This window comes from Malus domestica, chromosome 11 (assembly GCF_042453785.1).
Source record: "Malus domestica chromosome 11, GDT2T_hap1".
NCBI classification, from domain to species: Eukaryota; Viridiplantae; Streptophyta; class Magnoliopsida; order Rosales; family Rosaceae; genus Malus; species Malus domestica.
The window spans coordinates 5,899,063-5,912,744 of NC_091671.1; the positions used below are offsets into that span (position 1 = coordinate 5,899,063).

At 34.5% G+C, this 13,682-nt stretch overlaps 2 protein-coding genes across 5 annotated transcripts; one reads left to right on the forward strand and one right to left on the reverse strand.

Annotated features, from left to right (window-relative positions):
* Nucleotides 1-4,662: 4,662 nt before the first annotated feature.
* LOC103429886 (gibberellin 2-beta-dioxygenase 8-like) lies at nt 4,663-6,817 on the reverse strand. Its single transcript, XM_008368011.4, has 3 exons — nt 6,200-6,817; nt 5,306-5,636; nt 4,663-5,102 (listed from the first exon to the last, which is right to left on the reverse strand). Exons 1-3 carry the CDS (start codon nt 6,736-6,738, stop codon nt 4,884-4,886), a joined length of 1,089 nt encoding a protein of 362 aa, XP_008366233.3. The 5' UTR covers nt 6,739-6,817; the 3' UTR covers nt 4,663-4,883.
* A 1,710-nt stretch (nt 6,818-8,527) lies between these two features.
* LOC103422672 (PHD finger-like domain-containing protein 5A) lies at nt 8,528-10,396 on the forward strand. 4 transcript variants are annotated; one of them, XR_011573561.1, is made up of 3 exons: nt 8,541-8,758; nt 9,695-10,294; nt 10,382-10,396. XR_011573561.1 is itself a non-coding variant. In XM_070808842.1 (3 exons), the coding sequence occupies exon 3, from the start codon at nt 9,713-9,715 to the stop codon at nt 10,043-10,045; it is 333 nt and encodes a 110-aa protein (XP_070664943.1). In that variant the 5' UTR covers nt 8,551-8,734; nt 8,985-9,125; nt 9,695-9,712; the 3' UTR covers nt 10,046-10,180. The 4 variants fall into 4 exon arrangements, 3 of the variants coding, with proteins under 3 accessions (XP_008358955.1, XP_070664943.1, XP_008358956.1); XM_070808842.1 differs by lacking the exon at nt 10,382-10,396 and adding an exon at nt 8,985-9,125 and having other exon boundaries at nt 8,551-8,734; nt 9,695-10,180; XM_008360733.4 differs by lacking the exon at nt 10,382-10,396 and having other exon boundaries at nt 8,528-8,734; nt 9,695-10,180.
* Nucleotides 10,397-13,682: the final 3,286 nt, after the last annotated feature.

Consider the following 13,682-nt stretch of genomic DNA (forward strand, 5'->3'; position numbering starts at 1 on the left):
CTGCAACCACTATAAATTTCTCTGTTCCCGCTTTAATTTCCCTCCACGTCATCTCCGTATGTACGGATTCCTGACGTGGCGGCATTCCATTTGTTTCGTCGGTCCATCTCTTTCGTACCGGTCCTTCTCTAGCAGATCAATTTCGGAAAAGATGGATGATCAGGTGCGGTGAGGAGCACGTTGGAAGGGTGTGGCGTTGGCCCGTCAGTTTTGGACCGTTGATGTGGGTGTAATGGGTTAGGGATTCTCGCCATGAGTCTGTGGCCGTCGGATTGACTTGCACGGATTAGGGGGCGAGGGGAAAAGGAAACAAAAAAAGGAGAGGCATTGACTGAGAATGTTTTAATGAAAATCAAGTCTACTGAGGTTGAGAATCACAAGTTAATGTTTTCACATAAATGAAAATCAATTTGGGACAGTGGGGATATAAATATTTTATGCATTCCCTTTTTGCAACATCGATTATTAATTGATACATGTTAATAAATATTTATTAATTTTGCTATCATAAATTTAATACATGTTAAGCAATGTAAAGTTCACGCACAGAGTGAGTGCAGAAGATTTGAGTACACTGCAGTTTAATAATATTTTTCTTCTCTAATAATCGATGGGTATCATGTTTGACTCATACAGCTAACAATAACTTATTATATTTGTGTTAAGTTCACATCTTAACACTTCTCCACCAATTTTACTGAAATCTTCTACACCTATTTACGTATGTAGCTTCTGTAATTTGCTTATAATCTTGACAACTGTCGACTAACTTAACAACAAACTCTAAATAAAATGAGAAAATAATAAAATAAAAATGGAGTAGCCGAGGTACTTGGTACTCTCCAATTTATTATTCTCCCTTCCAAAGAAAATTTCAAAACCCTTAAACTAGTTTGGATGTTAGGTTGTATGCGCTAGGTCTTGAGGCGCTGCATCGACTCTGACGACAGCCGCCACCTGGGCCTCCGCCACCCCCGACGAATTCGATCCCATCCTTCACATCTCCCGCGTGATTCTCCCCGGTCAATGTACTTTAGTAGAGGAAAATAAGTCCTATCGGTCAATGTACTTTAGTAGAGGAAATTCGCCCTACAAATTCAGTTTGAAGGAATTAGATGGAGGGAGAGAGTAGGAATGGCCAACGGTTATGGCGGGCGGGTAATCGCGATTATTTACTCAAAACCGTTTATGCTCATACCAGCATAACCGTTTATTCGTTAGGTAATTGCCAAAACGGTTATACTCATACCCATAACCGCATACCCATTTAACCGTAACCGTTTAATACCCGTTTATCCATTTATCATTTTTAACCTGTTTATCTTTTTTTTTTTTTTTTTACCATTACCCATTTTTCACCCGTCTACATGTTTTTTAACAACTTGAAAATTAAAAAAAAATTGTCATAATTTTCTTTTTTTTTTGACAATTAAACACCGTTATAGGTACATTCATCATACATTTCCATATTTTAATTTTTTAAGTCCTTATACCATTCCAATAATTGAAATAATAGTTTACGGACGATATTTTTAACTGTTACCAATGAAAGTAAATATAATATTTGCTAAGTATTATTGGGTTACAAAAATTGTTTAGAAGACATTTATGTCAAAACATTTTTGTCAATTTCACGGTTACCTGTAAAAAAATTAAATTAATTTGGCCAACTCCTTAATGATGAGAATCATCATTCCTGTATCAGTGTTACTGAGAGGATGACCGATGAATTCCTTGCTAATTTATTGGGTGCTAAGTATTATTGGATCGAAAACATGGTTTGTGTTAGTTTTACATATATAAAATAAATGGGTAAACGGTTACCCGTTTATAACCGCAGTTAATACCCATAATCGCCCATTTAAATTTCACGGGTAAACGGTTATACCTATAACCGTTTATTTATCTAAACGGTTACCCATAACCATAACCGTTTAATTTAAATGGGCGGGTAACCGCGGTTACCCATAACCAATGGGTATTTGCCCATCCCTAGGAGAACGGGGGTGTTGTGACCCTAGTTTAGTGTCGGAGTGTTCGACACGTCGACACCTGTCGAACACGGCTTGGATACGGTCAAGACGGGCATGGGCCTTTTTGTAAATTGAAAAAACATTTGGAGGCATTTTAGAAATATTGAAACCAAAACCAAAACGAGTCCCTGACCTGAAACTAGTTTGTTGCCTAATTTATTTAGGGAAATGAGTAATAATTTGATATATTATGAATTCGAAGTATTGTTTTTAATATATGTAATATTTATTATATTTTAATCATCATGTTGTAGTTGTATCCGTGTTTTTGTACTTGTGAAATTTGTTGTGTCCTCGTATCGCCATGTCATGTGCCACCGTATTTGTGTTTGTGCAACATAGGTGTTGTCGACAGTGGTGGTTTTCAGGATTAGGTCTAAACTTTTTTTTTTTTTTTTGACCTTTTGTTTTTTTTTAATATAATATTAAAGACAGTTGACAGAGTCAAATGGTGTTACGTTCTGAAACATGTGTCAGCAAATTAAAGAGGTCAAAGAGATGCCACATACAAAATAAGTTCAAAATATTTGAACTCATTTCGTGAACATAAAAAACAAAGTCTAACATTTCTCAAATAGAGAAATGCTAAAGATACTTTCTCAAAAATGATAGATATTTCAGTGTGACTGGAACACAAAGTGGTACATCACGTGTCATAATACAAATGGTGTGATACGTGTGTTAAAAAGTTAATAACTTAAAAAATAAAATTTTTCACCACTTATATAAAAACACGTGATGTACTATCCGTATTTCAATCACAATGAAAATTTTCTCCTCAAATGTGGGACTTTTCATAGACTCTCAAACACTTCATGCTTTTGACATAAGGTTTTATATATTGGCACAAGAATTGACGTTAAACTGTTCATGCCAAAGAATCTATAAAAAATCACACTTTAAGAATCCACTTAGCATTTCTCTCTCAATTATAGTCATACGAAGACTGAACTTTGATGTGTAGTCAAACTCGCTTATGTTTCATGATGTTTCCATGTTCAACATGCAGCGGAGATCATGCATATAATAGGACTAAGAGTTGCACAATAAATAAATTTTGTGAGTGTAAAACAAATACGAAACATGCATCAAGGCAAATATAGGAAGTGCATGATGAAGCTATGTTCCCTCATTCAATAGCGCATGAAATGCTTAATTTATCTTATGATAAAAAAAATCTGTAGGGAAATTTAGATTAAATAATTTTAGTAAAGGTTTTAAGGAAAACTACCAATTTTTTCTCAACATATTTGGATTAAGCCACAAATTGGTTGCAAATACACTTGTAAGCATTGGAACATTTATATTTTGAACCCATTGCACATAACTCACACTTTGGTAGTGTAATGACCAATAAAACAATATGTAAAAATTTTTCATCTTCAATTCTATTTTGTTAGTTAATTTATATTTTTTGAGATGTATACACAATAAAATGAGGGGACTTATGAGAAAATTCATTACTAAAGATCATAGTTGGTATGTTGCCGAAAAATTTAATCAACAAGACGCAAAAAAATTTGATCAAACGTGGCAACATTGAGTGATGAAGGAAAGTATAGTGACATGCATCAAGTAAAATTAATGTTGGAAAAATACACAAGAGAAAAAAAAAACACTCATTATAGGACATACCTCAGAATTAACGAATTTTCGGATTACTGTTTCGTTCCTATGATCTTTTGCTTGAACTACGAGTGAAAAACTAATCATGATGAGGATTCGATTGTATCTAATCCAGTCAATTAGATTGCCTACATACATATGTTCTCAGTTGTTTCCGGATCGATGTGTAACCCTATAGGGTCAACTAAGGGAGAAAAAACCATTTTAATGTGGTTGGAGAGGAGCAAAAAAAGGGATATGCCCCGAAAATTCTTGAGAATATTTCATTTTGATTTTCTCTAATTACTGCAAAGAAATTCAGAGATATTTACTTAATCAAACACCCTAATTTGAGTTAATTAAATATTGTGATTTATTTAATTGAATAAACAAATCCTACAATTACATATAAAGTAAACAACAGCCAATTGCAGAGTAGAAAGTATGTTCATAGCGTGTCCAATTAACTTTAAATTGCGACACTTCAAACTACATGATCTAAATGATCTAAAGTGAAACTTTATCCAAACTACATGAACTAAAATCATACTTTTACCAAAATCTTAAATAATAAACTTCAAGAGCATATCCAACAGCCTTGCTAAAAGAGATTGTTTGGCTGTTTTAACGAACAAAAATCACAAAATCTCATTTCCAAGATGCTCACTGTTTGCTTCGCTACTCTGACAACGGGAACAGTCTCTCACTAGATTTAGCTTGAGGAAAGAGAGAACTTAAAGGAAAAAAAACAAATAAAAAGGAGACGGGAAAAGGAAAGAGAACTTGACACAAACACACAAAAAAAAAAAGGGAAGAGAACTTAACGGAATAAAAAACAAAGAAAAGTGGTTCTAGAAAGCTATAGAATCGTTGGGGTTAATTATTTATTTGAATTATTAATTAATAACGTATAAAAAATTAAATTATTAAATAACAAAATATTGTTAAAATAAAAAAAAATTTATTGGAGATGATAAGTTAAACTGAATAGTTATTTTAATTTTTACACACTGTTCATCAGCTATTTTAGCAGAAAATTAAACTTCATTATTGGAGATGCTTTAAGATAATTAGACCATTAACACAAAAGCCCAAACGCACAAAGTAAATGAACAGAAAAGAAAAAAATAAAATAAAAATTAAACAAAAAAATGTGATTTCCTTAGAACCCACATTTTTCTCTGTATAGCTTACAAACATACTGTTATTGCCCATTTAACATGATCAATTAACAAACCCTCTTCACTAAGCTTTGAATCTCTCGAGCCCAACCTTATAACCAACAGTCTTTAAATCTTTCTGCACTTCCTTCTGAAAGTCACTGTATGTAAAGGGCTTGTAGTTTGAGCTCCGAATCACACTGCCTTCTCCAGGAAACACGAAGTAGCAGATTGAAATTCTCTCTTTGCTTCTGTTCACCTTCACTCTGTGCTTCACACTCTTGTATTTGTCGTCGCTTATCGCCTAAAACCGAAGCACAAATTCCGTCAACAAATATTCATCAAACAAACAAGAGCTATACTACAGTCAATCATCTTCGTGCATGTGCGATTTTGACCAAAAATGAAGCTTACGTCTCATTTATGATCATAAATAGCTCACGCGTGCATAACCAACGGAACTTAGCAAAACCTAAGTAAGTAGTTACTTATGCTTAATCATATGACCTGCATCATGTCCCCGAGGTTGACAACTAGTGTGCTGGGAATTGGGTTTACATTGAACCACTCGGTGTCTTTGAGAACTTCGAGTCCACCGACATCATCTTGGTTTAGTATCGAGAGCACAGAGCTGTCAGTGTGGACGTCCATGCCCCATGCAGATGCAGATGCAGAGTTGGAGCAATGTGGGGGGTAGCGATAGACACGTACAACGCCAGTGGAATTGGATAAGTGGGATTTGGATTCTATTGGATCCATTCCAAGGCTTTTTACCATAGCTTCAAATATAGTTGTGGCTAGCCTGGCTAGGTGCTTCCCATATTCTTCCAGCACAAGGCTTTTGAGACACAGAGAAATTATACCCTTTGTTAAATAAGTCCATGTATAAATGTAAAGAAATATTTAGCACCTTATATGTAAGAAATATTATCGTTTGTGTGTCAAACTATAATTCTCAGTTAAAATAAATTTCTTATATGGTTTTCATAGAACTTGCACAAGACTTGTGAGATGAAAGAAATATTTTTTTGAAAAATTTATCATATGATTTAGTATATGTGTGACATTATAATTTAGAGAAGTGACTGCTTAATTGTAGCAGTAACACAATGTTTTAAATGAAAATAAGAAATCAAGACGAGACCATTTTTCTAAAAGGTAAAACTAACTTCTCATCTTTTTTAATCTAGGCAATTTTCTTATTTTTCTTCAAAACATCGTAGTACCTTTACATGTAAGTAGTCATTTCTACTAGCGAAGAGAGGGTACACCAACTTTACACCTTCTACTACACCAAACAATCAACTAACCAATGCAATGTATATACATTAGAAACATAATTGAATGGGGTCAAAATTTCCAAACCATGCTTTACAGCCCAATGAAAGAAAATAAATGTACCTGAAAGAAGCAACTGTGGGATTGTCAGTTTGGAATTGACTGAGTTGAGCTAGAGGGACATTCAGTCCTTCAACCCAATTGATATTCTGGAGGGTACTAGTACCCTTTGTTGATAAGGCTGCCCCAGATGGAGTTAGGGCAGGGGTACCCCAGAAGTAGGACAGAGGGCTGGTGATAAGGCTCTGTTTGGATTCAAACGGCAGGGAAAAAACCGCTTTGGCATGCTCTTCAAGTTGGGTCAAAAGGGTTGGAGGAACTCCATGGTCGACCAAACGAAAAATGCCCCAAAACTCACATGCCTCCCCAAGTTTCAGGCTCTGGAGATCCACCAGAGGAATCGGATCCTCCAAATCATGAACTGGGTTGAGTTGGTCATCCAAATCAGCGGCCTGGGTTGAATCTGTGTGTGAACGGAACAGAGGAGGGTAGGATTCAGAAGCCATTTTTTTCTCAGAACAATGGAGGTTATCGTCTTGTTGTTGGGCAGGAGGCTGATTCTTATAGCAAATGAGCAGCCAAGAGAATGGGACAGCAACCATTTTATAGTGAGACAAAGGGCCATTTGTTTACTCTGGAAGTGGGACCAGGATGTTGTTTCTATATATTTTGGTGCCGACAGGTGTCCCAGGGTCCATTCTCTGACCCTAGACGAAATCTATGAAAAAGGAGATTGACACAATGATGGATTGGAAAGGTGGCTCCTAAGTCCTAAATCAGTCATGGTTCTGCCCGTGCTCATGTGCTAGTTTTACTACTCAATGTTTAACCAAGATGTTGACACTATTGGATGCATCCGAGTTTTAGACGGTTAAATTATGATTGTTATAATTTAGTCATACAAGTCTAGCCATCAATTACACTAATGCATGAAAGAATACTTGGTCTCGACGAAATTTTGGCATGCCGGTTGGGGGAGGGGAAGAGAGGGAGGAATCCATTTTCAGTTCGGAGCTTGTAGATTGGAGCAAAGGATGGGGTGGGATGGATTATGAGGAAATGAGGTAGAAGGAAAGGGTGGGGGGGAGATTGAAGTTATAGATTTGAAAAGGCGCGGTCTGAGGTGAGAGAGTAGAAAACTAAATAACATATAAGCAGTAAAAAATAAATAACGGTAAACGCCGAAGAAATTGCGGTAAATGCTGAGGATGCATGCTACCGATGCATAAAATTGCCGCCGGAGAAGACGATTAAGGGCAGACCACGGGAAGGTGGTGGCTTTTTAGGAAGGAGGGATAGGAGGAGAAGGGAGGAGGGTGAGTAAAAGGAGGGGCAGTGGTACTACCGCCGATCCTAAACAAGCGCAAGGGGCGGCTAATTGGGTGTGGTTTGTGAGAGAGGTTTTGGTAAGAGAGAGAAGGGGAAGCAATAAAGGGCGGTACTAATACACCAAATTCATGCACTAAATAATGTGATGCATTCTACACTATATATATTTTTATTAAAATAATTAATAAAATTCCAACTTAAATTAAAGCACAAATTTGATTGGTGTCACATTATTTGGTGTGCCTAGCATTATTCTTTTATGAATTAGGAACTTCGCATGCTTTGATGACATGTGAATGAGAAAAGAAAAAAAAACTCACATTTTTTTTCTTGCGAAATTTCTTTAATGCTCATGATTTTTTCTTAATATTCTCTTTCAATTATGCATGGAAGGTTATAATAGTATTATTATTGGTTTTTGGTTAACATAAAGTTTCATTAATAGATGATATAGAGTAGAATATGGAACTTTATAGAGAGTAATCATGTCTATGTACCATGATGCATATTTATCACACCAATCTCCACTCCTCTTAACTAACGCTATCGTTTGTCAAAAATAAAAAAGTAGTATAGATTAACAAATTATAAGGTCTTTGGGGATAGAAAAATTCACATAAGGTATTTACTTTGCTTGCCCGATTGTTGAATTTACTGTCATATTTTATTTATATTTGAACAGCAAGTTTGATATTAATTTATTTTTTTAATGTAAATATATCGTTATATTAAATATCGCAATATAGAATACGTAATTTGAATTCTATTTGACTCATTCAAATTAACTGTATCTTATCTTATTTATTTTTTGCAGAAATGATTTTTACATCATGATTTATAATATGAATGATTCCGATCATAAACGCGAAAGTCCGTAAATCTCTTACAAAACATTTTAAGTATGATAACGTTAATGGATTAAATAATTATTTGTTAAGGAAGAAAAAAATTAGTAAAAATCGATCTTACACCATACTACATAAACATAATTATTTTTTGTCGTTACGTAAAATGTTATAAGCCCCTGTAGCGAACTACTAAATCTGGCGCGGATCCTTTTCCTTTGACAACCATTCATGGTGGGCCCCTTTTAGTACCGACTTGAAAGCCTGGATTGTTCTTGAAACATCAACCGCTTCTCTTTTCCCTTATAACAAAGGTATGGCAGAACGGCGTCCGGCTTTAGTTTTGCTCGACTTCTAAACTCCCGGCGCGAGTTTGCATCTCGGAGAAGTTAGAGGATACCTGAACTTGCCTTCTGCGGCGCAGGTTAGCCTCCTGCGACGAACTCTTGTATGATATTTGCTTATTATCTTCGTTTTGTGAGGTTAATTTATTTGATTTGATTAGGTTCGTATAAAAGGAAAACAATTGATTTTGGTTTTTGGGTTTTTGTTTTTCCTTCAAAGTTTCTTATTAGATTTTAGAAAATTTTAGGTGAATTTTCTAGTCATTGTCTGTGCACTACTTTCTTTTAGTTTTTTTTTTTTATTTTTATTTTGTTGATTTTTCTCATCAGTTATGAAGCTTGATGGTTGATGATAGATGATGGTTCGTGTTCGTTTAATGCACTCTTGTTAATTCCTGTATTCGTGGTCATGAGTGTGAGGTTAGTCGGTGATGATGGGACGAACTATTGACAGACTGACAACGAAACATGGTTGGTAGATTGTCGTTCATATTCATATTGTGTTAGATTAGACCATGTCGGTGTTGATCGAATGAGTTAGTGAGTCTGACAATGCAACTTGGTAGATCATTGTACTTATTCACGTCGTGATATATTAATGGAAGAATTGACAGTCTAACAATACAATCTGTTACGTTAGATCTTATTACGTTAGATTAGATTGCGTGACATGAATTATTAATTATCATGTTTTTGTTTGTTACAATTCATGTATTTGTTTCTTTAGGTGGAAGTTTGATTGATGTTCCTGTATTATTTAATATGTTCTGTTTGCATAGAGCTCTCGGTATTTATGGTTATGTGCTTGGGCAATGGTTTTTATTCTATCTTTTGGCATTGTCCCCACGAACTATTGACAATCTACAACACAATATGTTTGATCGCGGTTTGGTTAGGTTCACAACATATAACATATATACGCTAACATGATCGGTTAGACTAGACCGCACGACAAGAATATATTAGTGTTCATGTTCTTTATTTTTATCAATTCCAAGTCCAAATACTAACCCCATTCAACGTCGGTCTGATGTCTGCAGATCATTACAAAGTGAGGTATGGCCAAACATCACCCTGATCTGATTATGTGCCGGAAACAACCGGGGATCGCCATTGGACGGCTTTGCGAGAAGTGTGATGGCAAGTGTGTGGTCTGCGACTCCTACGTCCGTCCTTGCACCCTTGTGAGGGTTTGTGATGAATGCAACTACGGATCTTTCCAAGGCCGGTGTGTAATCTGCGGCGGAGTTGGAATTTCCGATGCCTACTATTGCAAAGAGTGTACGCAGCAGGAGAAGGATAGGGATGGATGTCCAAAGATTGTGAATTTAGGTAGTGCGAAAACCGACCTCTTTTACGAACGCAAGAAATATGGCTTTAAGAAACGATGATCGTAATTAAGCATCACTAAGATGTACTTAGATGTTGTAATGATTTGTATTTGGAGATTATTACAAGCATATTTAGACTCCTTCGTGTATTGAGTTTCTCTATCAATCTATACATTGTTACAGGTAGTACATGAATATAGTTTTGTATCTGCTCTCTGTTTTCGTTAATGGTACTTGAAGGTCAAAACCTAAAAAAGAGAATGAAAGACGGCACATATGAGCAGAATAGTACCACAACAACGGAGTAAGGTTATTTCCCCTCTAAATTTCCTTCCCATCCTCTCATAAATGGTTTTTATTAAGTCACGTTAACTTCTTGTGTTGGCTTCTATATAGATAGAGAAAGACAAAGGAAAATGAGAGGAGGAGAGGGAAGGAGATTTGAAAGGAAGAGAATCCTACTCCTACAACAATCTATTATATCCAAAGTGAATGGAGGGGCCTCAAGTGGCTGGGCGTAGAACCAAGATGAAGTTCTGACTATCTATCAAAGAAAAAGAACGAATGGATCTTGTAGGCTCAATAAGACATTGTCTCGTTGTTACTGTATGATCGAATTAATTAAAAAGTAGGAAGAATTTGTGAGTTTAGTCAGAACAACTGAGGACATCACATAACAACTATCTAAGACTGATAATATGGTATTTTAATATATGGCAATTATCTATGCCATCGGCAATGCCACTAGAATAATACAAGGGTTTTTATCACAAATGGTCCCTGAAATTGACTCTTATCATCAACATGGTCCTTGAAATTGAAAATCAATTAATGTAGTCCTTGAAAATAGGTGTCGCAAATCAAAGTGGTTATTCCATCACAATTCAGTTAAAAGTTTCGTTAAGTGTTGATGTGGCACATAAATGGGACCCACTAGATTTACGAATTTTTATCACAAATGGTCATTGAAATTGACTCACACCATCAAGATGGTCCCTGAAATTGACCCACACTATCAAGATGGTCTCTGAAATTGAAAATCGATAAATGTAGTCCTTGAAAATAGATGTCGTAGATCAATATGATCATTTTGCCACAATTCTGTAAAAAAAAAAAAAAATTGTTTTGTGCTGATGTGTGTTTAATAATTAATTAAAATAGTTGTCTAAATACCTTTTTGCACAATGGAATTTTTTTTTCTTATAGTAGGGCCTATTCCGTAGAGAGATCCCTTTCATAAATTCTCAAAGGCACAAGACTTAACCAAGGCCTAAGAGGGGACAAGGAAATAGTTTTCAACCAACAATAGACGCACCTCAGGTATAACCTCATTATCTCAAGGCAGACCTCTTTGTTCTTTGCATCACCAGACCACCAGGGAAGCGTCAAACAAGCTGTCCAAGATTAAGTTTGTGAGGATGTTGATCGCCTAAATGTTACTGGTAATGTCCCAGAAGTTGTTGCCAATCGACGAAGCTGTCACCAAAAGTGATCTCGATCCAAGTTCAATTCAGTGAAGGGTGTTGAAGTGTGTAAAGATGAGTATATTGAGATTTTTTTGACATAGAATAGAGAGCAAATGAGATAGAGAAATATGGACTGGGATCGGAGGTGATTGAAGGATTGGGTTTTTTCTATTGACAACTTTTTTTATTAACTATTAAATTATTAAGCCTATTTGTAATTTTTTTAAATTTAATTAGTCTTGTATGACCCATTTATTTGTCACATCAGCACATATTGAATTTTTGACAAAACTATGAGGGAATAACTACATTGATTTGAGATACTTGAGGGACTATATTTATCAATTTTCAATTTCAGGGATCATTTTGATGTTGTAGGTCAATTTCAGGGATCATTTTGATGTCCTAGGTCAATTTCAATGACCATTTGTAAGAAAAAAAATTACTTATGGGGCCCATTTATGTGTCACATCAACATTTAACATAATTTTTAACATAATTGTGACAGAATTACTACATTGATTTGAGACACCTATTTTCAGGGACTGCATTAATTGATTTTCAATTTCAATGACCATCTTGATGGTGAGGGTCAATTTCAGAGACCATTTGTGATAAAAATCCATAATACAATGGTTGTAAGATAATTTTTCTCGTGTTTGTGAAAGAGAGGGAGAGCCAGATGAGAGGCCATTTTGCCATGCTCAAGTTCATTAGTAAGGTGGATGCTAATTATCTTCTCCTTTTATCTTTCTCTACTTGTCTTTTCCACTCAACCGTTGCCACGTAGACTCCAGTATTACTTAAAAGTTAAAACTCGATATCTAATGTGTTGAAAATCTAATTCTTTAAGCAACAATGGAGTTCGCATGACAACAAATGAGTGAAATGTAAATAGAGAAAGATAAGAGGAAAATGTAGTTAGTATTTCTTTCATTAGTAATATAAATGTATGTTTACTGGTAGTTGCATCGATATCGTTTTGGAAAAATATTTTACTTAGATTAATTCATTAACTTTAACTCAAACTTATTAAGTTGAAACGATATAAATAATTATATTTGCGTCGGTAGCACTATATTATCACCAAACGTTGTACATGGAGACTAGAGTAGAGTGTGTGAACCAGTTAATGGCAAAAAAATAATACACATGATCACGACTTTTGAACGAGAAACGGAAGCCGCTGCCTGCTTCTGTCTGGCAAAGGCGTGGCTACCTTATCTGGTAATTAAAGGAGGGGATCGATATCAACACCGTTAACTTTTAAAAGTCAGCATCTTCAGATGCACTCGTGACAGCCATCATCTGTAAACGTCAACTTTTAATATAGTAGTATTATTAGCATGCAAGTGTATAGAAACGTGTGAGGATCCTCTCTTTGTGTGAATCTCAAGCATCTTCATTGTATATCGTATGATCAATTTTTGTCAGGTACGGTTTATATTCAATTTTAAATAAAAAATAGATAAATTAGATTTTCATCTCTCATTTTACTACTCTATTAATTAAAACCTTATTCCTTTTCAAATTTTGATCAAAGTTCATGGATATTAATAACATAATTAATTATTTCAATAATAAAATATTTTTATTTCTAAATATATTCCTTTAGTATTAAAACTGTTACAATTAGTATATTTATTTTTATGACTAAATTTTTTATCATATTTTTTTTTTAGTTTGTAACCATTTTTAATTTGCAAACCTTTTTTAATTTGTACCAATTTTCTTTTTAGTCTTAATTTGTACCCATATATTAATTTCTTTTTGTGCCCATATTTTCTAAAGTTTTATTTGTATTTGTACTCATGTGTTTACCACATGCCATTGTATAATTCATCAATGGTAGAGAAATTATATATGGTATATTTATGCTAAACTTTGTATCATATTTATATTTTTAGTTTGTACCCACTTTTAATTTGCAACCTTTTTTTTTAATTTGTAGTATTTTCTTTTTAGTTTTAATTTGTACCAATGTATTAATTTCTTTTTGCGCATATATTTTTTAAAATTTCATTTGTACTCATAATTTTTTAATTTTTTATTTGTACCCTAATTTATTTAAAATGTACTTATTCTTCTTTATTAATGTACCACTTTGCTATATGTGAAATGTACCAATTTTTTTTAACACTATGGATACATTCTTTTGACATTTATTATTTCTTATTGTAACATAGTTTTTATCCATATATTCAATCAAAATGTTTGAATTTTTTTATTGT

Bases quoted from the DNA above. Each gene is read 5' to 3' on its own strand.
- LOC103429886 (XM_008368011.4), bottom strand. From the start codon at position 6,738: ATGGTTGCTGTCCCATTCTCTTGGCTGCTCATTTGCTATAAGAATCAG. The intron at 5,637-6,199 runs GTACATTTATTT...GTGTCTCAAAAG, and splicing joins CCCACAGTTGCTTCTTTCAG to CCTTGTGCTGGAAGAATATG. The intron at 5,103-5,305 runs GTCATATGATTA...CTTCGGTTTTAG, and splicing joins ACCTCGGGGACATGATGCAG to GCGATAAGCGACGACAAATA.
- LOC103422672 (XM_008360733.4), top strand. From the start codon at position 9,713: ATGGCCAAACATCACCCTGATCTGATTATGTGCCGGAAACAACCGGGG.